At 37.8% G+C, this 27,077-nt stretch overlaps 1 protein-coding gene across 6 annotated transcripts in view; it reads left to right on the top strand.

Annotated features, from left to right (window-relative positions):
• EPHA7 (EPH receptor A7) overlaps positions 1-23,694 on the top strand; it is a 176,481-nt gene extending 152,787 nt beyond the window's left edge. For 4 of the 6 annotated variants that reach the window (XM_075498395.1, XM_075498393.1, XM_075498392.1 and 1 more), the window contains 6 exons: positions 559-620; positions 1,618-1,827; positions 2,890-3,039; positions 7,613-7,806; positions 8,914-9,069; positions 10,251-14,394. In XM_075498395.1, coding sequence (XP_075354510.1) covers positions 559-620; positions 1,618-1,827; positions 2,890-3,039; positions 7,613-7,806; positions 8,914-9,069; positions 10,251-10,365 — 887 coding nt within the window. In that variant the 3' untranslated portion in view covers positions 10,366-14,394. Of the gene's footprint in view, positions 1-558; positions 621-1,617; positions 1,828-2,889; positions 3,040-7,612; positions 7,807-8,913; positions 9,074-10,250; positions 14,395-22,785 lie in introns of those variants that run through there. The other 2 variants (XM_075498397.1, XM_075498394.1) reach the window with 2 other exon arrangements.
• Positions 23,695-27,077: the final 3,383 nt, after the last annotated feature.

Raw genomic sequence — 27,077 nt, 5'->3', positions numbered from 1 at the left:
AGGCTTGATCTGTCAGTCAAATAACAACATAATGGCAGAAATTACTTTAGCTTATTCATGGTCAAAGATTCAAATTATAAACAGGCTGAACACTCCTAATGGATTTTCTCCTGATGCGTAACTAACTAAAACAATACTTACTTTATGCTACAACCTGAGGAAAAAAATTAAGATGCAGGCATGATTAAAAGGTGAAGTACTTTGAAATATATTATTTTTCTAGTTTCATTTAGCCTCAAAGACCATGCAGAGAGATAAGGTTTCTTATGTCCTTTCATATTATCTGAAGTGTCATTATTCCAGAGTCCTGTTCACACAGCAGGAGTTAAGAGAAAGCACTGACATTTTGATTTGTATGGTTTAATTTTGTGAATTGTGACCACGTTCCATGCAGACATTTAAGAACTTATTAGAGCTCAGTAACAGTGCTGGAGGCCTCAGAAATGTTCGTTGTCTCAATGATTCAGTCCTTCAAAGGAATAACATGTGTTTTATCAAAAAAAGGCACTCCGTTTGTGTTACAGTTTCTCAAACAAAATCTGTCTTCTTTTCTTTCAGGGAAACCAGTCATGATTGTAATAGAATACATGGAGAATGGGGCCTTAGATGCATTTCTTCGGGTGAGTACCAAAATGAAAACATATTTTAAGTGATATATATATATTATCTTATATATTGTCACTTTTAAAAATATGGTTTTATATATGTGCATATATATATGCGCATATATATGTATACATGCATGATATTCATATAATTAAAATAGGTTTCAGGCTGAAATGGAGCTTGACAAATACTAGCAGTTCTCTACATTATTTCAACAAAACCAGATCAGAAATGAGAGGATCAGACAGGATCACAGGGCAAAATTCTAGGAGTTTAAGTGACTTAAAGTGACATAGTGGGTTTTATTATTGCCACCAGCTGAAGTTAAAACCACTGATACCCAAAGCCCAGTCTTCTGCCTTTTGAGAGCAGAATTTTATTGTGTCAGCACGGTGGAAATCAACATACAAGAATCCCTAAATGAACTATGGTCATGTTTAAGAGAACAAAGGAAAAAGAAATGCAAGTTCACAACAATTTAGCATTTTTTGAGTGTGTGTTCTGAACTGGCCAGTTCTGACTCCTTACCAGGCATGCAAGACAATGTGAAATGATGTATAAACACTCTACAGAGAAGAGAAAGATTATGTTTGTTTGATAAACTCCAAGCTATGAATAAAATTATCAGTAGCTAGGGTTCCAAAAGGAGGTGGTTCTTATTTTCTTGATACAAATAATTATGCTGAGAGATGAAGAGCATAGAGGCAAACTATAAAGAACTTGCACATCAGGTAATCTTTCTTAGAAGAGACTTGCCATGATTTAGCCAGAAATTTATAGTGCTTAGCAAGTTTTGTTACTTCTAGTAGTTTAACTACTCACACATTTCTTAACTGGATGTACTGCTTTATATCTGAAGAAATTAAAACTTGTGTTTGAAGTGAGTTTCTTTGCCCCAGGATGAATTGCCACAGAAGCAGTAAATAAGTAGAAAGCTAAAGTTGTAAAACTAATTCTTATTTCTCTTCTCAGCTATACTAACAAGAATTGCTGCTCCTTTCTTCCCTCCAGAAACATGATGGGCAATTTACAGTCATTCAGCTAGTGGGAATGTTGAGAGGAATTGCTGCTGGAATGAGATATTTGGCCGATATGGGATATGTACACAGGGATCTTGCAGCACGCAATATTCTTGTCAACAGCAACCTTGTTTGTAAGGTGTCAGACTTTGGCCTTTCCAGAGTTATAGAAGATGATCCAGAGGCCGTCTACACTACTACCGTAAGAGAAACAGATGGGGTTTCCTAGTTTTGAGATGTGGTTATTAAGAAGAAGCATAACTTCTAGAGAGTATAGATAAGAGAAATACATTAATTGCTTGAGAAATGTTAACCAGTCAAAAGGAAAAGAGTCTCTGCAGAAATCTGGCTCTAATTAGGGATTGATATTTTTGTAAGAACATGCATTTTTATTTGGTAAAGCTCTAAAAATTTTGCACAGTATCTTCATTATTCCCTTCCTCATGATTTTCTGTTTGAGCAAATACGGAAGTTTTACCCATAAAAATTTTAATCATCTCATTTACTATGAGTCAATTAAAATATTTGTAGGCTATTACTATTTTTCAGACTAGATTTTATCTCACCAAAAAGTTGACTAGCTGGAGGCTAGACTGTGACAAAGCTCAACTCCTGTATTTTCCCTTGCTTTTTGGGTGGGACGCTTTTCTTAAATAAGCATTCATCAGGCACACTATGCTCTTTATTCTTTTGTTGAGCCAGCTCCGCTTTCCCACCCGTGGGGCCTCATACCTATTTTCTCATGCTGAGGGAAGGAGGGGCCCCTGGAATCTGCTCCAACAGGCGCAGGGATCCGGGAAACTATGCTGACGTTCACAGATGTCACTCCTGCCACTGGGCTCTAAGGGTGATCCTGGTTTAAAAATGTCAGACCGAGATTTCAGAGGAGCTGTATGACAAGTCAACAGGTTTTATATGCACAGATGAGATTCCCCTCAACTAGCTTCAGCCAGCCAGGAGCTAAATGACTAGTGCAAATCAGACATCTAAGCAGCCCCTTAAAATCAATGGAGAGACAAGCACTTCCAGAGAAATGCATCCACCTTAGCTTAGACAGATGTCTAAGTTTCCATGGTCCAAGTGTTTTAAGAGCCTAAACTTCCTTAGACTCCTTTGAAAATTCTGCAATCAGTCAACTATAGTAGATGATATAAGTGCTGCTTTTGATGTTGGTGGACATAATTATAAATGACCTCTACAGAAGATGATATGGAAATTTTGTGGAGAAAAAAGAAAACTTTCTTCTTTTCTTTTTTTTTGGTAGGGTGGAAAAATTCCAGTGAGATGGACAGCTCCAGAGGCCATCCAGTACCGCAAATTTACATCAGCCAGTGATGTGTGGAGTTACGGAATAGTTATGTGGGAAGTAATGTCTTATGGAGAACGGCCTTACTGGGACATGTCAAATCAAGATGTAGGTTATACTTTGTGAGCGTGTGTGTGTGTGTATGTGTTAGAAAAACAAAAATTACATATTGTAAACACATACATATGTGTTTCACTATACATGCATAAAATGTTGGTTTAGAAATAAGTTTTATCAAAATACTGTAGGGTTCTCACAAAATGAAAAAGTTACAGAGCTTTCACTTTTTACCTAAATCTCTAAATCGTTCTTCTGCCGTGTGGATGTTGTAGGTTTCTGTGAGTGTCAAGTAAAATTAGAACATCAAAAATAGTAATATGTGCTCTTCACTTTATTACACTTAAGCATAGATGGAATTAATTTTTTTCCAATAAAAAATAATTCTGAGGTTTCTGACCTCAGAGCAATGATTAATCAGTTGAAAAAAGTTGTTAAAAATCTGAGTGGCAGTTAATGACCTACTTTGGCTTTTTCAAGTTAATTATGCTGATTTAACAATACCCTTGTTTGCATAAAATATGACCCAGAGCAACAGGTCATCAGTAATAGAACAGATGGGTGTTAATCTTGATTTCTGACAAGAGTATCTATTAATATAGAAAGTACACAGGAAAAAGCCATGCAGGTGAGAAAGATGTCAGAAAGAATCTCATTTAAAGTTCTTCAGGTCGGGGACTTGAGTGGTTTTTTTATTATTATTTTATTTTTTGATTGAATGATCGACATCAAAGTTGGAAAAAAAGATAAAAGTGTAAATGATGAGTCAGTTTGGCACAGTGCAAAGTTGTTAATATTTGACAGGTCTCAGTGTCAAAGATTTCATGGACTGTCAAAATATGGGCAAACAAGTCCTTGGGGCAGAGAAAGAGAAATATTTACATTCCCTAGACACCCAGTAGAGTTTCATTTCTTTTGACACCTTCCTTCTGTACTAGATTCAAACATAAAAGAAGTCTGACAGGAATATAAGATGCCTCAAAGGCAAACCTTACCTATCTTTCAGGGAACAATAAGGAAAAACTTTTAAATAGGGGAGAAATTTGGTATCTTCATGCTTCTTGTTGGATTTTGAAAAGTATTCCCTCTATTGAAAACTGCAAGTAAAGCTCATGAATGAACCTTTTTCATAAAACAGTGAATTACCAGTTCTTGCAGTTTCATCTTTTTTTAGCGTCTTACATAATAATCTTCAATAGCACGTAGTGAAAAGATGCACAAATTTCTTGGTAAAATAATTTCAAATATTCTTGTATACTGTGATCTTCAAGCGTCTCCTGAAACATACCTCCCAAAACATACACACATCCTTCCAATCCCATAGATAAATCTATGATGCAAAAATTTAGAATCTTCTCACAATTAGTTATTTATTCCCCTTCACAGTTACCAATGGGAATATTTAACTGGAATAAAAAATGCTAAATGTACCTTTTCTAATTTTGCATTTACACTCAGGCAGTTTGTATATCTTAAGTGTATCATTTTGCCTGAAAGTGGATGTGAGTGTAGTCATAGACCAGATCAGATCTCCTAAAAAATATGTCTCCCTGACTTTGGATCTTTAGATGGCATTTCTTTAATTCTGCCCCTCTTCCTGTAAGTCATTATTTTAGATTGATGGAGGATACAAATTTGTGTTGTGATCTCTTTTTAAGCAAAAGTCCTCCTTTTAGCAGCAACCTGGAGCTAGGGTGCACTAGAAGAGCACTCATCCTACAAGCTCCCCACAGAGGCACAAAGGGCTGAGCACAGATGATACACGGTCCCCCCAACTTCTTGGAGCAGTGGGCTCCCCTCAGCTCAATCCTTGCTGGTAACAGTAGCCCTCAAACTGCTGCACTTTACCCTCTTCCCCTGTTAGACTGCTGGTGTTTGCTAGTTCTTCCTCTCATTTGCTTACTGACCCTGGCGCAGATTAGTTCTTCAGAAAAGGGCACGACCTTAGGCTTACATATTTTTTCTCTGCTGTACTCGTGGATTTATTACCATTATTATGATTATTAATTTTTATTATTATTATCTACCCAGAAGCAGAGTGATAACATTACATTGTCCAGTTACCCATATTTCATACTTCTTTATTGGCAACTAGTATATACAGTGAGCAGGCCTGGCCCTCTTCTAATCTACTCAGATAGCCTGATTATGATAAAAGAATACTTGACTCTTAACAGTATTCACTTTTCCTCTTTTTGCAGCGAAAGCAGAATTTGAAAAACAACTTGTGGGAAGTGTAAATAATATAAATCAATTCTATTAGTAAGAACTCCAGCTGTGTTCCCTTTGTAGCTTTGCTTATTTAAAAAAAAAAAAAAAAAAAAAATCCTGCATCTATTCCATTATCTCCGAGTACTGATTTTTGGAACCCCACCCCCACCTTTCATAGCAGAGTAGACACTTGTAGTACCCTTCAAAGTGCCTGAGTTTTGTATAAACTGTTTTTTTTTAAAAGAAGAAACTTTACTTATCAATATTTTAGAATGTATTTTCAATGTTTTGGATATTCCCAGCAATTCCATCCATCTCTAGCTAAGTCGTCGTTTTATATTTCCCAGTTTCATCCTTCTTGCTCAGAATACACATCAAAGAAGCTGACTCTGCAGTATCCCCAAAGCCTTTTAAAAATAATATCATCATCTTGATTTCCACCTGTCTTCAGGTTTCTCTGCAGATCGTAGTGAACGTGGAAAAGTCCTGTTCATGATCCTTTCTTTCATGTTTTCACTATCGCTTACACTCTTAGACGTAGTCTTATCTAGATCGTTTCCCAGTTCTAAAAGTCTTAGATATTTTGGTGGTTGTGTTGCTGTTGGTGTTATCTGCTTTTTCATTCCTCATTGATTGTCCCTGCGTTCTGACCTCTTAAGCAACTGCCTAATTTGTAGTAAATCATATGTCGTATGCACAAAGGGTTTAATACCTTTTACCTTTTTGGTCAGAAATTTCTGCATTACTTTTCGTAACACACCAGTTGTCCTGTACACACAGTAGCTTATTTTTCACTTTTATTCCACTGCTACTTCTAAGCATAAGGAGCTGTTCTTTTGTTTTTCCTATTAATACGGATCTAAAGGATCTTAAATTTTACTTTTAATGTTTTCTTTCCTCTGTAGTATTTTCCTTCCAATTTGCCTGTTCTGCAGAAATCCTTTCTCCCCACCCTGACAGATAACTTCACTGTCTCTAAAAGGTCACCGCACTCATTCTTCAAGGTGTGGATGTTACTGCAGGAACTGAATATTTCTCAGTCATTTTTGAGTTGTAGGACAGCACTGTCATTCTAAATGTACAGATAGAAAGCTGAGGCCCAGGCAGATGAGGCAACTTCCCTGAGGTCGGGAAGGACATTCTGTGACACAAACCTGCAGTAAGTACCCTACCACCAGGCTACGCCTCCTCTTTTCACAAAACTTGTTTTCTGCAAAAGGTTTTGGTACAATCATGGATTTCAGCCAGCTTTTTGAAGGTCATTTTGTATTTTTTCGCAGTTCTGTCTACTTTGCAGGCCACTGCTTTTGCATTTTCTCACACAACCGATGGAATATTTTCTCTCTGAGGTTATTATTGTCACTAAACCCTGGATATTCACCAACTTTATTTATCATACCAGATCTTCTTCCTAGGGCTACATCCGGAACAGCTTCTGATCTTGCTTTCTGTACAAACTGAGAGAGAAGACAGTCCTATGCACTACCCTTCAGGAACAAGCACCCTTCCTTAGCAATTCTAATACTGCTATGTCAGTCAATGTCAGGATACTTGAAATCCCCCATGAATGGTGTTTTAGCCCTTTTTCACAAGCCTTTCTTATCTGCCTTGCTTCCTGATGTGCTTTCTTATCCTGCCCTCAAGCTTTACAGCAGTTTCCTGTGATTTTACTTCACCCATTTCTATTTTTTACTTAAATCCAAATGGACTTGGCTAAGGAAGTCCACGGGTGGGTGTAATTCTTGGTTCAGACATCTATGCTCTCCTTTGATCATATCACCATCTAGCAGCATCTCTTATTAAATCTAACTTTCTGTTTAGGTGATATATTAAAATACCATTCAGCCAGGTCTTCCTCTCTCACGTGGCACATTTCTGCTATTTTATCATTAATGTAACATGGCTAGACATAGAATACAACTTTTTTCCCTAACAATTTCTGTCTGCTAAAGATTTTTCTTGGATCCCTTTATAATCTCTTCAGGCTTTTTGTATTTTATATGTGCATGCACAGATCCCTATCCATTTTCAATTCAGTTATTTCTACCATACACTCTTTCATAAAAGCCTTGGGGCAAGTAATAATGCTTTCTGAAATAACTCCATTTATCAATCTATCTGTTGCTCCCTTGGTGAATTTAATTGCTGTTCCCTGCTGCTCACTTGACTAGGTAATATAGCTATGTTCTGCACATATAGAACAATATGCTTAATAAGCCCAAAGGTAAAGTCAAGGAAATTATTTGAAAACACGAAGGCTAGTGTCAAAACAACAGACTCATATTTTTGCAACCCTGATGGCAAATTTTAGTTTATTGATTTTTTTTTTCTTCTTTTATTTCTTGAACTGGGTAGCAATATATATTTCTTAAATATCCCTTGATGAAAAATGGTTAACTATGTTGGCTACTAGGTTATAAAAGCAATCGAAGAAGGCTATCGTTTGCCAGCACCCATGGATTGTCCAGCAGGACTACACCAGCTGATGCTAGATTGTTGGCAGAAGGAACGTGGTGAAAGGCCGAAGTTTGAGCAGATAGTTGGTATTCTGGACAAAATGATTAGAAACCCAAACAGCTTGAAAACCCCACTGGGAACCTGTAGCAGGTAAGAAAAGCTTTAGTGTGCATTTGTATGATGGTGCGCATGACTGGGTTCTGGTTGTTCTGCTTGGTGACTGGTTCCAGTTCACACTTACTCCATGTGTCTCTCAGTTTCTCCTTCCTCCTGTTTGCTCTTCTTCCCTTCCCTCATTTGCCCTTCTTTTTTACCATGCTGAACAAAGCCAAAAAGGACTTTCTTAAAAAATAACGAAAATAAAGAAAGTAAATATCATGGAACTAACACACTTCTCAGTAAACTACTGCCTGCTCGTCACTGCTTCCACACTCTCACCACTAGCAGTCTTTGTTTTCCTTGTTTCTTAAAATTATGAAGTCTGGAGGGCAAGGATCATCATCTACTGTAGTTTTATATGATGCATCCCTTGCCCTAGGAACTGCTACGGTAGAAATAGTAATTAATAATATTCATGCTTGGCCAATGTACTTTGACATTGCTCTAGATTTTTATCTTTCATTTTCTGGCTTTAACTCCTTTCAGTGATTGCATCTCATTGTGTTTCATGGTGTAGCTTTTAATGACTTCTTCATAAATTTTAGGTGAATTATTTAATCATGGTAATCTTTTGATCCGCTAGCTAGATCACTGCTCTAGGGAATCAACTGGCCTGTGTTCTGCTCCTGGTTCTTCCACTGACTGATTTGCTGTGTGACCTTAAGCAACTTACTTTGTGTCTCTGCTCTTTCCTTGTCTTTGTTTTGTCCCATCCAATTGAATAATGGGAATAGCTACTACTATATTTTCTAAGATGCTTAAAAGAATAGCATCTTTATTTTACTCAGCAACTTCAGTTGCAGCTGCTGTCATGCTAGGTAATAAGGTTGATTTTCTGTTGGTAATAGTCCATTAGGCTGATTTTGCTCACTCTGACCTTTCATCTTTTACATGAATAAGCTTAGGAAATACATATTGTGAGCTACAGAGTAGTCAAGAGCTATTCACAGAATAATCTAAGCTGTTTATAAAGACCTATTACTTTCTACTCTTGACATTTTTAATACCCCAAACTTATTTGACTCTCACCTTGATAAATACTCCCTGATGTTTTACTCTCTTTGGAAACAACTTACTTTCCTTTTTCCTTCTCCGTAGACCAATTAGCCCTCTTCTGGACCAGAACACTCCCGATTTTACCACTTTCTGCTCCGTAGGCGAATGGTTACAAGCTATTAAGATGGAAAGATATAAGGATAATTTCACAGCAGCAGGCTACAACTCTCTTGAATCAGTTGCCAGGATGACTATTGAGTAAGTTAGTACTGGGCATGTTTAACTTACATTTAGGGAATTTTTAGGTAAAATAATACACAATATTCTACTCCAAAACTTTACCCTGAGTACAAACATGGTACTTGGGGTTAAACCAGCCGGTTTAGCAGCTGATGATGTTGTACTAGAGTATCCCATGAAAGTGCAAATACCCTGCTACCTATGTGTGGCATCACTTTTTTCCCTGCTTTTGAGACCAATTGAAATAACACCAAGGGGCTAGAATTTGAGGGAGAATGTGGCCCATTTCAAAATATGTATGTATAGGAAAAGAACCACTTTGCCTCCACTACCTAATTGGTACCTTTTTCCAGACGTGTACTAGGAAGATGTGGAATTTTCTTCTAATTGGCTGGGGGCTGTCTGTGTCCTGCAAGAAATGACTTTGCATCAGGATAAAAGTCTATAGAAGCAAAACAATTTTCTGAAGGCAAGCATGGCCTGTATTGGTGCTGCCATCTTAAACAGGTCTTCTTGGTACCCTGCAAACAACATTCCTGTCCTGGTGGTTGCCAAACACATGTAATTCCTCTTACAGAGAGCAGTGTTTTTCTAAACAAGTTTCTAAACAATATTCTCAAGTTTGCAACCCTACTCTTATCTACCTGGTATCACTAGGGGTCTCAGACTATAGCTTGGGAACTGCCATCAGACCCCATAAGCTTCTACTAGGTCAGTAGCACTAGTAGCGGCAGAATTGAAACAGCTGCTCCTCTTTCACTTGCATGATGGGTATGGGTCAATATGCAATTTCTAGGCATCTCTTTAGAAAGCAGAATGTGATCCCCAAAATCTTGTATTTATACATACCTTTGTCCTGAAAGCCACCCGAAGTATTTTACAAGAGAAGTGTCTCTTTCTTCGGGTGTCCTTAAAAGCCACAATAAAATATTATCGTAGCGCAAAACATACTGGCCTCATTCTCACATGTGGAGACACATGCAGTGTAATTACATGACACTTACCATGTAATTGCACTCCTCACTGAGAAGTTGAACGGTGCCTATATGAACTTCACAGTACTGAGCTGAGGTTCCAGTGTAGCTTCAATGTTAGAAACCTGTAGCCCAGACCACTACATAGCTTTGACTCACAGTTGAATACCATACAATAGCAGTCTAAGTTGAAAAATTAACAATGTACGCATTTATCTTCCCCAGGGATGTGATGAGTTTAGGGATCACGTTGGTTGGTCATCAAAAGAAAATCATGAGCAGCATTCAGACTATGAGAGCACAAATGCTACATTTACACGGCACTGGCATCCAAGTGTGATAGACATTTCTCCCTTATGAGGGAGGTGACAGACTGAGAGAACAGCACTGGCCTTCAGTATATATGAAGTGCTGCTAGAAGACACTTGATTTCCTGGGTCCTTCCTGCAGTGAATAGAAGAGCTACAAGAAGCACCTACAGACTTGAACTCCTAAGTGCCACCAGAATTTATGAAAAGGGAATTAGGATCCACCAGTGGTGGCAAGGAAAACAGCAGTGACAATAAACAAAGTACTACCTGAATAAACATACAAACACCTTGAGCTCTCTAACCTCCTTTTTATCTAATAGACTTTTTAAATGTACATAAAAATTTAAAAAAGAATATATTTGTCAGATAAAATCATGATATTATTGTTGAATTCAACAAAATATTTTCCTTAAATCTGTGATTTCTGAATCTTTTTTTAATAATTTGTGTTTATTCTTCATAAAGACTTTCTTTTAGTATGATGTTTATATCTTTGGACATTTTTAGTGCTAATTCTATGACACATTACTACACTGGGTACCTCTGAAGGATTATTTGAGTTCCTTGAGATTTAAGAAGCATGACCAAGCAATGTATATCTGTCCGAACTTTGGTATCCTTTTGTGCCATTTACTTTTGTTAAATCAGCACCGTATTGACATGGCTAGGTAATTGGCAGGGAGTCAGGAAAATGCAAGTTGCCAAGAGCTCTGATATTTTTTAAAGAGTTTTTTAAGGTTACACATATACTATCTTTTAAAAGAAAATAAAAGAGAAAAAAAAAAAAAGAAAAGAAAAAAGAAAAGAAAAGCAATAATGACCCCTAAGTAGTTCTAGGCACTTTTAGCAAATTGTTTGCAAGATGATTTTAATGGACTAGAGTGAAAGTGAGATATATCCTAAGATGTAGATCTACAACTGTAAACCTGCTGAGACACTGCATTGAATGGACAAGTGATTGTAGGAGTGTCTCAGAACATGGGTGCAGTTCTCCGGTGTTACCTAAACCATTTAATCTGAGCACATCACATTTTTTTTCAATACTCTGCTTTAGCAAATCTGAGAGAAATAGCTGGCGTATATTTTATATGAGTTTAAGCCGAATGCTGTCCAGCTGTCAGAATAAGGACATAGATTTTATATGAGAACTGTAGAGCATGAGGCAAGGGGCAGTTCAGAATTTTCAAGTTTTTTACAAGCTTTTGCTGCTCTGAACAAACATGCGTGTGTGTGCTCACACAGACACAACAGTCATTCATCAGGAACACAGATGCAAGAGTAGTTGCTCAACAGAATATCTTTTTACAACATTTACTTATATATGAATTTTGTTTGATTAAAATATTTAACTACCATAAGCAATAATGAACGGCATCTTTACAGATATTACAGGAATGTATATGAACCAGAGAGAAATGCTTTAAAAAAAATCTGAAAATTGTGAACTACCCCAGCAATGAAATGCTGTACTTCCAAAGACAATTGGGCTGCTTCTATTGATTTTGATAGAGAAAGATCCCAGGGATCAGTCATAAATTGGTCTTGTTTGATAATGTGGGCATCCACACAAAAAAAATAAAAACAAAAGAAAAACCCTGTAAATGTTCCTTTGTAAAACTTGTAAATTTTATTTATACTGTCTTGTTTTGTACACACATTTATGTGTAGTGAGCTCTGAATACATTGAAAATGCACTATATTTTTCTATTTTACTTGCAGAGCATCACAAACAAACACGTATATTCAGTGCTACATAATGTGTTTTCCCACATTTAGGACCAAAGATAGTTATCAAAAACTTAAATGCATCATTTTCTCCCCCTCCTTTTTTCTCCCCCTTTTTAGATCACTGTACAGTGTTATATTTGTCATTTTATTTATTTGTTTCATTAGAAAAATCAGTTTGGTTATACTAATTTTTGTCCCCCCTTGCCTTTGTTGAAGAAAATCTGTAAAAACCTTTTAACTAGCATAATCCCGTTACATAGACACTTCCATTTGTAATCTTTGTAATAGACTGTAAATATATTTTTGGAACTATAATGCAATGTGCATAAGGTTTATTTTTCAGTGTCCATATATGATTGTTTATACAATTCACAGCACTTTACAGTCATGCTGAGAAGCCTAATTTATTGCCTGGATTTGGGCAGAGTAAGAAAAAAAGGTGAATATTCTTATTTCGTATTAGATTGTCATTCAGTAGAAATGGAGTTATTTTCATGTATGCAGCTCAAGATGGTTTTTTAACTATTAAAATTAATTTTCTAGAAATGCTGTAGAAGTAAGACGCAGCGTAGGCTGTATGCCCAATGCTTAAATTAGTGCACGCAAGCACTCGGCCAAGGCACTTCGTGTAGCCATTGGAACACTCTTAATTAATAAACATCCATTTTGTGTTATGACAAATGCTAAGTGCCTCACTACTGGGGTGAGCATCTGTGGGCAACTGCACAGGGTACTTGTCAGTTTTGCTGCTGCTTTAGGCACCCAGCTATGAATTTAGGAGTTCAGACACCTGCTTCCTTATAAATCTTGGCTATTGTTTCTAAGGGCTCGGTGATTAAAGGTGCGATGCAGCAATGCTGGTATTGCTGAGAACCCACAAACCCTAAATGCAAGAGAGTTGAGGCCAGGCTTCACCTTTAGGACTTGTTCAATGTTCTGAAGCGCAGAGGCCTCGAAGCGTGTGTGGTGACCTGGGCTCACACATGTAAAAGTGAGAGCCCTAATGGTATTTCTTCCTTATTTTTCCTTGTTTGATTTAAGCCATCTTCTTTGAATAGTGAATATATTTTAGCATTCGTCTATATACCTTGACTGCCTTAATGTTGCCACAGATTTTTACACATTTGAAAGTGGTAGAGTAGACCCAGAAAGCACAATCGCTGTCAATACTCCTAACGTATCTATCTGTTCAGATTACTGCAATTTAGAGCACATGCATGTAAATGGATTTGTAACTGGTAGGGCAGCAACATATCAATGTTGGTTGCAGTTCCCCAGGTTCCAGGAAAACATAGTCCAGTGTAAGAAAAATAAAGTGCCAGAGAAAGTTCATGTTCATGGGAGGAACTGAAGAAAAAGTTGGGTCAGAGGGAGAATTAAAGACTAAATGATGAAACAAAGAAATTATCTCAGTTCTGGCTTAATTTCATTGAATCTGGAAATTGTGCATCGCTAAAGACAGATTATCAGGCTGTCAGTGAGGCTGATCTTTCTTGACTTTATCCATCTACAAGCATCTAAAAGAGAGATGCCTAAGACAAGCAGGATGAATCTCCCTCAGGGAATGCTTATCTCCATTACCTGTAGAGGGAACCCAGATGATTAGCTTAAATTAGGTGTCTAATGTCTAGATAGTTAAAGTTAGGTAAGGTGATTCCTACCCTATATGTCCTTGGCTGCTACAGTTTCCCTCGCAAGCTGAGTGTCGTAGAAAGGCAGCCCCTCCGCTATTAGTATGTCCCAGAATGTATTTAAACTGGGCTTTATTACAGAGAGAGGTGATTTTTTTTTTTATTCAGAGATTTGTAACAGATCATCTAAATGCTTTTTGTATATGGGTATTAATTCTTGAAAAAATTTGTGATTGTTCTGAGGAAGACCTGCCTAGTAAATTAGTTATTTAATATTTTAAATAATCAGAAATATTTGCTGACATACTGCTTCAGTCCAGAGGTTATGTGATCCAATATGATAGTTGCTGTTTGCAAAACCATGTTTATCTAAAGCCTTGTCATGTAAAAATCTCCAGGAGGCAAAGATGCTTAAATGTATCTCAAATTGAATGTTGCCCTTAATATCTCAATAATTGAGCTCTGTCTGTATTATTCTCCATTTAAAATGAGTTTTTTATATTTGTTTAAGCTGGAGTTATCTGGCATCCACTGAGGGAGTTTGAAAAAATGATTTTAAATTAAATTTGCTTTTCTCCACTAATAGTAATATGCGGTAAATAGTTTCCACTGTTTTGAATGTTACAAAAACTATTGCTTTAATGTGGGGGATGAAGGTGTTTATTTTTGTTTTGTTGTTGGTATTTTTTTACATTTATTGGTTAGTAGTTGAAATAAAAAAAATAATAACTTGTCCTTAACTTTCTAAATAATTCATATATAGCAATTTTGAGAATGATTCAAATTCTGCGACTTTCTGGTTACTACTGAGAACGGTGATCATGTCACTACAGCCGTAATACCAAGCGATGCCGAGACACCCTGCCACAACGGCGGGTTCAGCCGGCATTCTGTTGCCCAGTAATGGCATGAAGCAGTCCACTGGCTGTGTGCAAGGAGTGATGGCCAACTCAGCCAAAAAAGGGTCATTTCACCTTTTAAAAATATATATGTTAGAGCTAACACATCCTTAATGCATTACTCCCCTGCATGCAGTTAGAAACTGATATGCTCATCACATGCATTTAGTTTTTTGGTGGTTTTTGTTGGATAGTTGGTTTGTTTGTTTGTTTTATTTTAAACAAGTGACATTTGGGGTGCTTGTGGAAGAGAACAGTTTCCAAACAGGATGACAAGCCCAGTTTAAGAAAAGTACAATAAAAATTCTTGCCTAACAGTAATTCTGGCAGCAGGTGCTGCAGGGTTATTTAGGCAGTTGGTGCTATGATTTGCTGAGCAACTAGCACAGCAGGGTTTCTGCATGTTCAGGACCTGTTAGGATTGTACTTCTGATTAATTAACTGATATGTAGAAACAGGCGAATTTTTTCCCCAACTAACTTGGAATGGACTTGCAGATGGTAGATTTGGGATTCGCAAGACTACTCAAAAGTCTTAACCTCAAACTGATTTCTAGTAAAATAAGAAATTCTGGGCAGCAGCCTATATTTTCTCTCCTATTCCCTTAAGGGTTTTCAAACCTAGCCAACAATTACTTTTAAACAGAGAACTTTATTGTTTGCATAGTGCAGCCTTCTATTTACTTGGGAATAGGCAGTTCTGTAATTAAATTTCCTGCAAAAAGGATTGGGGAGGGATGGGGGAGGGGGGAGGGAACACAAAAGTTTGGGAAAAAAACCCACAAAAACAAAGAAAGAAAAACCCAATCCAACAAATGACCTGTGAAACCCAAAGTATGACTGGGCTCACCATTTTTGTAACACATTCCATATAGGAATTTGAAAAATATAAGAGATTAAACCATAGGCATAAAATCTGCAGTATCCTGATGAAAGAGCAGTGACAGAATGCAAGCTACGTTCGTGGGAGTTTTTTTCCTCTCTGGATTTGATCTGTGAGATTTTTAAGTTAGCATAATTAACACATGCATTTAGAGTCAAGTCTGTTGGGACAGGCTAAGGGACAAAATTAGTGTGTCTATAATATCCAAAAAATGCTCAGTGCACTTTCAGGGTGGGTAACGGTCAGGGAGCTTGAAAGTGAAAGGAATCATGTGGAGTTTATATGCTGTACAGACCGTGTAGGTTATGTCCAGTGAGATCATGGAAGGTTAAAGGTTAAAGAGGAAAACCCTCACTTTTGTACCTGGTGAAAAGTCAGAAGATGGGAGTGAATGGAAAGAGAGGGGTGTGAAGCCATTCAGAATGTGTGAGTCTAGGGCTCTGCAAGACATTGCTGGCAGGGGAGTTAAGCAGCGTCGAGATTTTTTGTTTAAGTAAAGATACTGTGTTAATAAAATATACCTAATAATCTAGTGTGGAGTGGTTTCAGTACTCTGATTTTTCCTCAGGCCAGATTGGAATTTGTCAAAGAGACTAAATTGAGACAGATGGGAAAGCAACTGGTAATACACAGCTCATTCAAGCAGACTTGAAAGAGACATGAAAGGAGAATTTTACATTAAAAGCCTGAAAATAAAATATGAACTCTGATGATATTTACTTTCAGAAGGTTTTAGAGTAGTTTTCTTTAAGTCTAGGGTAATGATAGCAGATTTTAGCTCTGATACTATACAAATTGGGTGAAATTAATGTCTAATTAGAGTGACCAAAAAAGAATCACAAGTCAAAAAATAGTTGATGTCTTGATAGACTTCAAAAAAGATGCGATAAAGTCATGCAAAACTTATGTAGCCAGCCAAATGAATCTTGGACAAAACAAGACATAATGCCTAGTGCCAGAAGAGCTAAATCAGGAACAGAAAATCTGTTCATCCGTGGACTGGCTTCTGTATTTAACTGAACCAAATAGCCAATTGTAGTTAATACTAATAATGAAAAACTACAGCGTAGAGGTCATCTGATGAATCGTAATACAGCTAACACTGAAATGTGTTACTGATGTGTGCTACTGGTATTAGAGTTCCATGACTCTGAGTATTTCAAGTCATTTATAAACCAGAGACATTATAGCCCCAAGTCCATAACTAAAGCCTTCCTCTGCTGTGCCAAAAAAAAAAAAGAATGAATGCTGAGGAGTCTATAAGGTCTATCCAGTGCAATAGAAATTATCTTCTGGTTATTTCCTTAGAATTACCGAGAAAACCATGAGTTTATCTCTTCCATTAAGAAACAAACTTCCTGCTCCAAAGATGCCGTCTCACTGAGAAGAAAAATCATCCGTTAGTTTTTCTAGGACATCCAAATCTGGCTTGAAAGAGGCTAGACTGAAGAATGATAGATAGAATGTATCCACGTCGATCCTTCGCATTTCATTTCTGTAGGAAAATTACTCAGGCAATTTCTTGACTATCATTCAACCTGTCTTACTATGCCAGCTTCCATTGGCTTCCTGACGGGCTGCATGTCTGTTTCTAAGATGTCTGCTGAAAACATGTTTCAATTTCCTTTCCTCAGGGACCAACCAGCCTATGCCAAGAATGCATGTGTAGCTTGAGAGTAAGAAGGTGCAAGAATCTTAGATTAGTTCTCTCCAGGGTGTTCTTTTCAGCCATAGTCGTAAATTAAGTGTGTTCTCCCACTGAGGCTGCACATAGTAAATTGCATGAGAAATCTGATTTGCCTGGAATAAACTTAATAAAATCATCCAGATACCTCCTGAAGGCCACTCAGAAATGGCAGTTTTTAAGTGGTAGCTCGGATTTTGTTCAGAAAATGAAAGAGGTGTGTGCAGCTTTCACAGCCTGTAAAACACTCTACTTTCTAAAGTATGGAGCTTTCTGGGTAGCAGATATCCTGTCACTCTCACTGAAAGTAGACCGTAAATGCAAAATCTATGAGTTTATAAGAATAAACAAATAAGAAATTAATTCTGTAGCAGAATTAGACGAAGACTTCACCATTTATTCAGTTTGGTCTTGGCAGCACTGGTGCTTCCATGTGGGGTCAGTGGAAGAGTAAGATGAGTCCAGACAACAGAAGAGGAGAATAGGATTGGGTGCAGTGAGGTGACTCTCTGGGTGGGAAAGGAGAGGCTGAGAGAAGGTGTTGGCCCTGTGGGTGACCTTGAGCAATCCTTGTATTTCTCTTTCAGGATCTTTGTGGTGCAGAGACCTTGCCCTCAGCCCATTTCATCCCAGGTCTCTCTCCTGGCTCTTTTACTCAAGTGGCCCCTTAAGTTCTCCCTTATATTACTCTATACAAAATAGCAGTGTCTTCTTCCCCAGTAGCCAGTGTTTGTACCCTCATGGGCTGCTGGAGAAGACAGGGTTAGATTCAAATCCAGGCCAATATGCCTACAGGAAGAAATTGGACGAGCAAGGCACTGAGAGGGATTCCTAATGAGGATTTTCCTTTAATATTATTGGGCCTCAGTACTATGGACAAGTGATGGATTGCTAGTGTAGAGAGAAAGGCTACACCTTACTATATAACTTCCCTACACACTCCAGTCATCCACTGCCAAAAGCAGGAAGGGAGGCAGGCAAGAGAAAAAAAAAAAAAAAGCTTTCAGGCATTTCTTTGTAGTGCTCTTTTCAAGATAAATAATTGTCTCAATGCCTACATTACCTAAACTGGTGCAAGAGACAAATCCTCTTTGATGCTTCCTACTTGCTGCCAAAAGCATCCCAGACAGACTGTGCTGTCTGTTGCAAACCTCAGTCATAAGCTGCCTCATCTCCCATGAATAACATGGGGGTGTACATTCCAGTCCCCCAGACAGTGTCTTTCCTGGGGTAGTTACTTGAGTCTCACAACACCCAAGTCCCTCTGCAGGTGTCCGTGTTTGTTTCCTTGTACAAGGTGCTTCTGGCTTTTGAGGGATATTTCCCCAGCCATGAGGAGGGAAACTATTTTTTGCACTGTGCTCTACTTCCATTTATCCCCAGCTGGCATTAGCCATTAATACTTACCTAGCAGCACCCATGCTTCACTGGGTGGTAAGTAGAAGATGACAGTGGGGAAGAAACATTTAGTACGCCAGCAACAACAAATGCAATGTCTATCTATGACCAACAGACTATGAGTCAGGGAGATGACTCCAAGTGATCTGCACTCAAAGTGCAGAAGTCATTAGTGTTGGTCAAAACAAAACAAAACAAAAAAAAGTGTGTGTTTGGGGGGGGTGGCTGTTGAATACAGAAAAGCTGAATCAGCCAGACTGACATGTGAACTTCCCAGTAACAGCAATGATACAAGCTAATGGAGTATGTTTAAAATAATATCCAAATCTTTCTATTGTACAATTAAGTATAACAAATCTTTCTATAGTACAATCTAAGAGGGAGCTGAATAGCAGAAATCAAAACATCTGGTGAGGGGACTGTTTCAGGGCAGTGGGAAGAAAGAGTTACCTTCTGTAATTTTATACTCCCCATAATGAATGGGAGACAAGTCTCTTCCTATTCTATAAACCTATTTCTTATGGATTTTATGAAATGAATATAGTTGAATTAATGAAAATCATATAGAAACTAATGCTTTACCTGTGTTATCTGCTTCTGAACTATTTGCTGAAAAAAAATTAAGATATTCCCTAGAAATATTACCTGCTTTCAGTATAGCAAAGTATCTTAATAATTGTGGAAAAGGAAAAAAATTCTTATAAAGTAAGCCTTCAAAGCAGCTAATACCATTTTTACCCCTGTATTTTGAAATAGGATTGTGTGAAGCTGAATTTATCTTTTTTTTTTTACATCAGATGCTGTCAAGTTATTTAAATTTAAAATCCTAGAGGAATGGATATTATATATTTCATAATGCTTTTACAAGTCATTGCATGATATTTAAGGTTGAATTTTCAGGCCTAAATTAACAGTGCTTCACTTCAGCTACCAGAGAAACAGAAACCACATATCTTAGCATACAGTTATGCGTCTGCACGTCTGTCGTTAAGCCGTTACAGCATACTTTTGCAAAACAGAATATTATATTTGGCAGTGCTTAGACCATAAGTTCTGTTGTGTTGTTGCTATTGTTGGTGTATTTAAGGCCTTTTGGTGCTGTAAGCCCTTGTTAGCTAAGGTCAGTGAGCACTAGTAAGCAGATGAATATGATGTAAATTGGTAGAAACCATTTGCTGAAAGTATGGACATTATCTCACAGAGGTGACATCCAGCTGTTACTGAACTCACTCTCTCTCCTTGTCTAGCGTACATGCCAGAGCAACCCAACGGATTCCCCTCATACTTACTGACAGCTGAATCGTGACTACCCATAGTTCAGGATACATAGCTGATGGAAATGTAACACCTATCTGGCATCCTTTTACCTCTGGTTCTAGGAAGACTCACCTTATTTTTTTGTGATTCGATGAATGGCCTACTTCTTTTCTGAGAACATATGGAAATTTTACATATCTCTCGGATGAGGAAGGCATAGAAAGAGTAAGACTGACTACAGCTTTGGGCTGTGGGAAGGTGGTACAAGAAGGCCAACATGATACTTTCAACCTCTGTGTGGGAAGGGAGAGACTCTGTAGGTATTCGTATATTGGCAAACACTTTGAGCTGCAGCTGCTTGCCTGGGAAAATGTTGGTTAAGCTAAGCCTAATCCAAAATTACCTCCAAAATTCCTTCCTGCACTGTACAACCTCTTCCCTTCCTGAAGCACCTTTACCTTCCAGAAATACCCTCCCTCTTCTTCTGAAATTGATGTTTAGGTCACTTCTCTGGGAATAAGGAGACTTGTTCTGAGTAAAATGGAGTTTTTTCATGGAAGAGATTGAGTGGCCTGTCATGTCCCAGAAGAGCTAATATCTTGGTCTGCAGGCACCACGCTTTCCCATATCATTCTGCCATTGCTCAACTATTAGAGAAAACGCATATGATCTCTTTGATCCTTCTTTTACATGTGTTTCCTGTTGAAAGGATGAATTTAGGCATCCATTTTCAGAGAAGATTTGGGGCTGTGAATCCCTGAAAATAGTTTCTTCAGGACTCATCCAGATTTACTTCTGTGATACATGATGGCATACCCGGGACCCTCTGAGAACCAGTTCTTGTTGGGTTTCCTTTCTGTGGAAGTTACAGTGTGGGTGGTAACTTGTGCGTGTGCTAGTTTTGTCCCATTATCGACTACAGGTATGGCCTTGGCATGCATCAGAGACTGGGTAAATGAGTACTAAATCCAACAATACAGATATTCCAACCAAGAACTGAAGCCCTATCCTCACCTCAGAAGGGCTTGTCAGCTGGTTTATCTACTGTCTTTGACTGGCCTTCAGTTTCTCCAAACCGTTTCAGGTTTCTATCTCTTCCCAGGGAGACAGAGTATCTAATTTAGGCCTGGAATGACATAGGACAGCAGGGCAGCTAGAAATGAAGCATTATGATGCTAGGTCATACAGATGCCAGGAAATTATCAAATCAATTTGCCATGTGTCACACAGGGATCCTCATCTCCCATTTGTTGATGTTTCATACTTGTTAGCTTGCACCTGGTCTCTGTTCTGGTGAAACCAGTACTTGGCAGTGAGAACCAGGTGCAGCACAGAGTAAAGCCATGCCACAGTCCAGGGTGTATGTATACTATCTCATTAATCTCTTGATCCAGAGACCTTCGTCCTGATGCTGACCAAAAAAATGTCAGTAGAGATAGAGCCAATATAAATGTAACCTGAGGTTTTAAATACCTATGCATCTAAGTGCTATTTGTGACTACCATTTGCCTTTAGCTTTGAATAAATTCACGTCAATCATTTTTACTAATTCAAAGACTTACTTGCCTTCAAAATAGTAAAAAGAAACTATCAGGCTCAAAAAAGTCTTCCTTTTGGAAAGGATTTCTCTTCAGAGTTCCTTTTTGCTGCATTCTTTTCTCACACATTCCTTGCATTACAAGGGTTTCAAAGGGCAGGTGCAAAAAAACCTAATAGAAGTGAGATTTAGCTTAGTTATTACCTTCCCTTCATGTAAAATTAGTCCCTAGGACACTACACTAGAGACAGAAAAAAACATTCTGTCCCTCCATCAGATTGCTTCCTCTAGCTTTTCTTTTTTAATAAGCCTCAGACATTATGGCTATTAATATTGTCAGATCCTCTTCTCAGCTTATCATAAAACATCTGCTCCCATTTTGTCCAGTTTGGTGACAGAGATGTATGGCATGCTACAATGTATTAATAATGCTCTTCTCTTGAATGAGTATCTTTCCTTTGATTCACACTGTTAGATAATCTAATCCATGTGCTGGAATGACAGATACTACTTTGGAATCAACTGTAAGAATATTGGTTGGTATGGCAGGGGGACATTCCTCTGCTGGTTTATTTTTCTTTAGTATTAGTGTTACATTGGCTTGTCTCAATGTCTGTAATAAATTGCTTTTCTCTCAGGAATTTTCAAATAATTTAGTTAAGAGATTGCTAACCATATGTAAAATAATTTCTATTCAGTCCTGGCCTACATCCATTAGTCCTAAAGCTATATTGTTTTAGAGATTTCATATGGCTAGCCTGTCACTAAATGTACAGTAAAATCCACATCTTTTTCTTTCTTTTTTTTTTTAAGCTCTGGGGGTTTTTTTGGCAACACAAGTAACATAAACGTTGTCTTGGGATGCCTAATATCATGTAATGACTGAGACAAGTCAGTTAAAATGTTTTATAACATTCTTCAGCATCACTGAGAGCTTCTCATAGTACCAGTTAGGCTAAAAGAGAGTCTACTTTATTAGTTTACATGCTAGAATCTACCTACCATGTGTACGCTTTTTTAATTAAGCAGAGTTTAAATGGAACACACCCATTCCATCCTTTTCCCGCTTCTCTGTTTTCAAGAGTTATCTACATCTTCTCCCAGTCCTTAATTTTATACCCAAACACCCATCTGAAAAACCGCACCTCATTCATTTATTTCTTTTATTTCCAATACTGAAATTTTCAAGTATAACCCTGTGGCTCATTGAGATCTAATGTGAAACACAGCTACATTTCCTTCATGTTGGAGGTGTTTGCTTGGGAATCTTTGGGTTTATTGATGTTTACCTAGCTAGTTGATGAGAATTTTTGTCAAGTAGTGGTGTATACATGGCAATGACAATGATAGTGTAATTTGCCTCTATTACTTCCAGATATCAGGATTCTGCTGCACTGCCAATTTCATATCTGTTGTTATTATTTGTTTGACAGAATCAAAAACATGCCAGGTGCTTTGCAAAACAGAGAACAAGAAAAATCCCTTTCCAGAAGAGATGACAGCCTGAATAGAAATGACATAATGGCAGGAGACAAAGGAAGCAGAAAGGGGAAGCAAAACAAGAGTTATAACCATAAGATCATGAGATTGGTTTGGAGGCACAGTGAACGCTATGAGGCTTTTTTTTAAAGCGCATAAGGACTGTAGTTGGGATTAGAGAATGGAAATGTAGAAAAGAAGCATGGAAAGGAATGGAGAAGAAGGGAGGAACAGACTGGCAACAGGAGGAAGAGTAAACAGAGGTGTATGGGAGAGGCCAGAACACACACCTGACAAACTGAGGATTATGACTAATGCCAAGAATGAAAGACCACATCTGAAGAGCATGATGATTTCAGGAGGATGGCGAAGCAGGACATGGCGATGCTGCTAGGGAGAGAAGAGCCAGCAAAGCTGCCCTGGAAGCCTGCCCTGGAAGCTCCTCACACTAATATAACCCTGCTTCCCCATCTTCTTTCTGGCTCCCCTCTTATACACAAAATATGTATATAGAAGAGCAAAGGAGAAGGAGAAGCAGCTAAATCAAACATTTCCAAAGATCCTGCTGGGGAAGAAGTTTAAGCTGGGATGATGCATATTTGCTCCTACTGATGCTGCTGCTGGTAGCAAGCGGCAGAGAGCATCCCGTTACCCTTTCTCATACAGACAAATCACTGGCGGTCTTTGCCACCACTTACCAATAGGCCTTGCTGAGAAATACGCAAATTATACGAAAAATTATAATACACCAGCCAATCCAGGACATTTTAAAATGTCCTTTCATTCTAGATCAGAAAGAAGCAGAAATTATAACCTTCACGTTGAAATGGAAACAGGGAAGAAAAATATTTGAGCAGTTTCTTTTAAAGCTGAAAATAAGAATTTCAGTATTACATAAAAATACAAGGAGGATTTTGCTCATTGAAAAAAACACATTTTAAAACTTTTCCTGAAAATTTCTGATAAAATTGGGAATTATTTTAATTCTGTTGGATTGGCTTTTTTTTTTTCTTCTATAAAATTGGTGTTGTTTTTAGAAGGAAACTGGAAAATTGCCATTTTCAGTCTGTCAGACATTTTAAACTACCCTGATTTCCAAGGTAAGAGTTCTTCAAGAGTAAGAAAGCTGCAACGTGGCCAGTCTAATCTCTTCCTCACTTCCTTCTCCTCTGCTTCGGTGATCAGACATGTCTAATGATTAGGCTGCAAAGAGCAAAAACAGTTTCTATGTCTCCCTGAGAAAAGGCATTTTGCCAACTTCTTTAAGAATTATTAACTAGATCTGCTTATAGGAAGTCATTTTTTTGCTGCAGACTATGTCTGCATTTAAATCCTCCTCACAGCTCTTCCATTTTGCCTGGGAACGTTTATCAGAAAGCACACTGGAAAGGCTCAGATCTTTCTGTCTCCAGTGAAACTGTTTTTAGACATAGTTATAGCTTGGCAGATGTACTGGTATGACAGTTGAGAGACTACTGCTGGTAATGGAGTGTTCTATTACTTTGGCATATATAGACACTTTTTGCTTGGTACTTCTGACGGTAAAGTGTTGATGTTTAGGGTACTGTAGGTACTTACCCATTGTTTTTTTCTTATAAGTTTTAGAGGACAACACTGGATAAATTTTTCTTCTCCTTCAGGGTAACACAGCTTTGCATGCGTCATTCATCTTGAATGTACACCAGAGTGATATTAAGCTGGTTGTTGTGACACCTTTCAATATGATGCCCATTTTTAGTCTCTTCTAGCAGTGGAATGATTTACGTATTGTCTAGCGGAGACAACGGCCTTGTTTAAGAATATCTTGGTGACTCTGGATAGGATTCAAATAATTCATCTAGGTGAGGAGGAGACAATTGAAAGTCATAGCTGAAATATTACCAAAAATCTTTAGCTGGTTGGGTTTGTCCATCATTTGCTTGAAGATTTTGGTGAATGGTGGCTTACTGCATTCTCAGATAGCAACAATGGCCAAGTACTTTTTTTTACTGTCTTCAATTTGAACTGTGCTTAAGTTAATTAAACTCTTGTCACCTCAGGGTACCATTTTAGCAATGAGGTTTACAGGACCTACTCTGTCAATGTAGAAACTTCAGCTACTAGAGAACATACCAGGTATAGAGAGTTAACACAGTGCTCAGCAGTGCTAGAAGAATTAGGCCCACCTCAGTAATTTCTCTCCACCATTACTGAAATAATACTGGATTTAAAGGATATAGCCATGGTGTCAACTTAGAAAATCTACCCTGCTTAAATTCCTCTTACAATCAAATGTAGCTCAAAGTTTTATAACAGTCCATGTATCATTAAAAAAAAGAGATTACAAAGCAGTGTCATAATATCTCCCCATAATACAGAATTTTTTACATATCATTTTTACATATTTGAAAGAACCCCATTAACTCAGTTGCATACAACTTTTTGCAATAATAGACTCAACATAAAGCAATATCAAAACATAGTTAATATTTCTACTAATTATATTTAGCCAAGCTCCAGATTTTGCATAATTTTGTCCCTGCTTCTGGCATGATAGCAGGTATGGAAGATGTGTGTACCTATCTGTCGGCCCTGAGAGAGGATTCTGCTGTGTGGCACCTTCGCACCTTCTCCTACCAAAAAAAAAAAAAAATTTCAATTGGGAAAGGTGGCATAACCTCTGAAAACTGCAGTTTGACTTACCTTCTGAGTTCAGACACTGAACTGGATGCATGATTTGGGAAAGGATTTAATACCAGCTACCTCAGTAGCCACATGGTGTTGAAGGAAAAAGGCTGAAAAATAGAGAGTATTATAATGTATCCTGAGAGTAAAGGACAGCATGGTTATTTTGCCTATAATTTTATTTTTTTTTTTTAACCTTGCCTATACGTTTCCTGCCAATCCTTTCCTGTTGTTATCTATCAGCTTTTCCAAGAAGACACTTGGTTGTGCATAAAGTAAGAATAGCTGCACTGACTCAAACCACAAGTCCACGTAGTCCTGTGTACCTGGCAGGTGTCCTGCCTTGGTAGGGGTACAGTCTTGTTGTTATAAGGCCTCCACCGTCCCCTACAGATTAGGGACACCTTCAGCTGTTGACTTCCAGACATCTTCAGGGCTCTGTATCAAATATGTACAGTTCAAATGCTTCCTAAATCAGGGGGTGCATTATGTTTAATAGTCTGAATTTGTCCTAGATCCTGTGAATTTACTTCCTCCTTCTGTCTCTCTTTCTCTCTCTGTCTTGCCCTTCTTTCTTCTGAAATAGAATGACCAGGGCTGCATGAATTATTCAACATAAGAGTGTATGATGTATTTATACAGTGATATAGCGATACAGTGTATTTATACAGTGATATATATATATATGTTTTCTATTTTGTTTACAGTTTCTTTCTTAATCATCCAAATATCCTGTTTCACATTTTTACTTGATACTGAGTGCTTGACTTGATGTGTTCAGAGAGCTGTCTAGTATTAATTCATTATTTTTTTCTTCTCGAGCAATAGTTCATTTGTGGTCCCTGCCTATGTATGTATAGTTAGACTTATTTTTCCCTTGTGCATTTCTTTCTGCTTTATCAAATTTCATTGCCACTTTATTGCCAATGGCATTCAAAATTGTGAAATCATTTTGCAGTTCCTTACAGGCAGCTTCTGATTTAACTTTTAAAAATCATTTTGTATCAAACTTTCTCATCTGACAGTTCTTAGATATCACATTTCCCTTTACTACTAATAAAAGTACTTTTGGTTAAATCCTTCGTTTTAATTCATGCCTCAGTCCAGGAATCTTTGCACACACTTAAGTGCCCAGTTGCTATAATTCACTTCTGTATTTTTCAGGACGGGGGAAGGAGGCCTTCAAGCTATTGTCATTTATGTTTTATTAATTGGAAACCTTAAAAGTAGAATTTAGACCTTCCTATTGCCTACTGGTTCTGACAGACTGGTTATACAACCTTCAGAGTAAAAAATTGCTAAGGTCTAGATCCATAAAGTGCATTTAGGAATAGCCTTTAGCCTCTTAGATGTCCTGCCTCGTCACAGAAGCTATAAACCCAGATTAAGCACATCCCTCTACACTGAAAGAGGCCAGCTGGGTGTTTAGCAGCAGCCTCCACCAACTCTGCCATACCGAGCAGCGAACAGCCAGATGGGGGAAATAAAACAAGTGAATGGTGTACTGATATTGGTATATTTTTCAACACTGCGTGGACAACATGGGACTACAGGGTGTTGTGAGGTGAGACTTTGAGCATTT

This window comes from Mycteria americana, chromosome 3, assembly GCF_035582795.1.
Source record: "Mycteria americana isolate JAX WOST 10 ecotype Jacksonville Zoo and Gardens chromosome 3, USCA_MyAme_1.0, whole genome shotgun sequence".
Classification (NCBI taxonomy): Eukaryota; Metazoa; Chordata; class Aves; order Ciconiiformes; family Ciconiidae; genus Mycteria; species Mycteria americana.
This window is presented reverse-complemented; position numbering and strand designations above follow the sequence as displayed.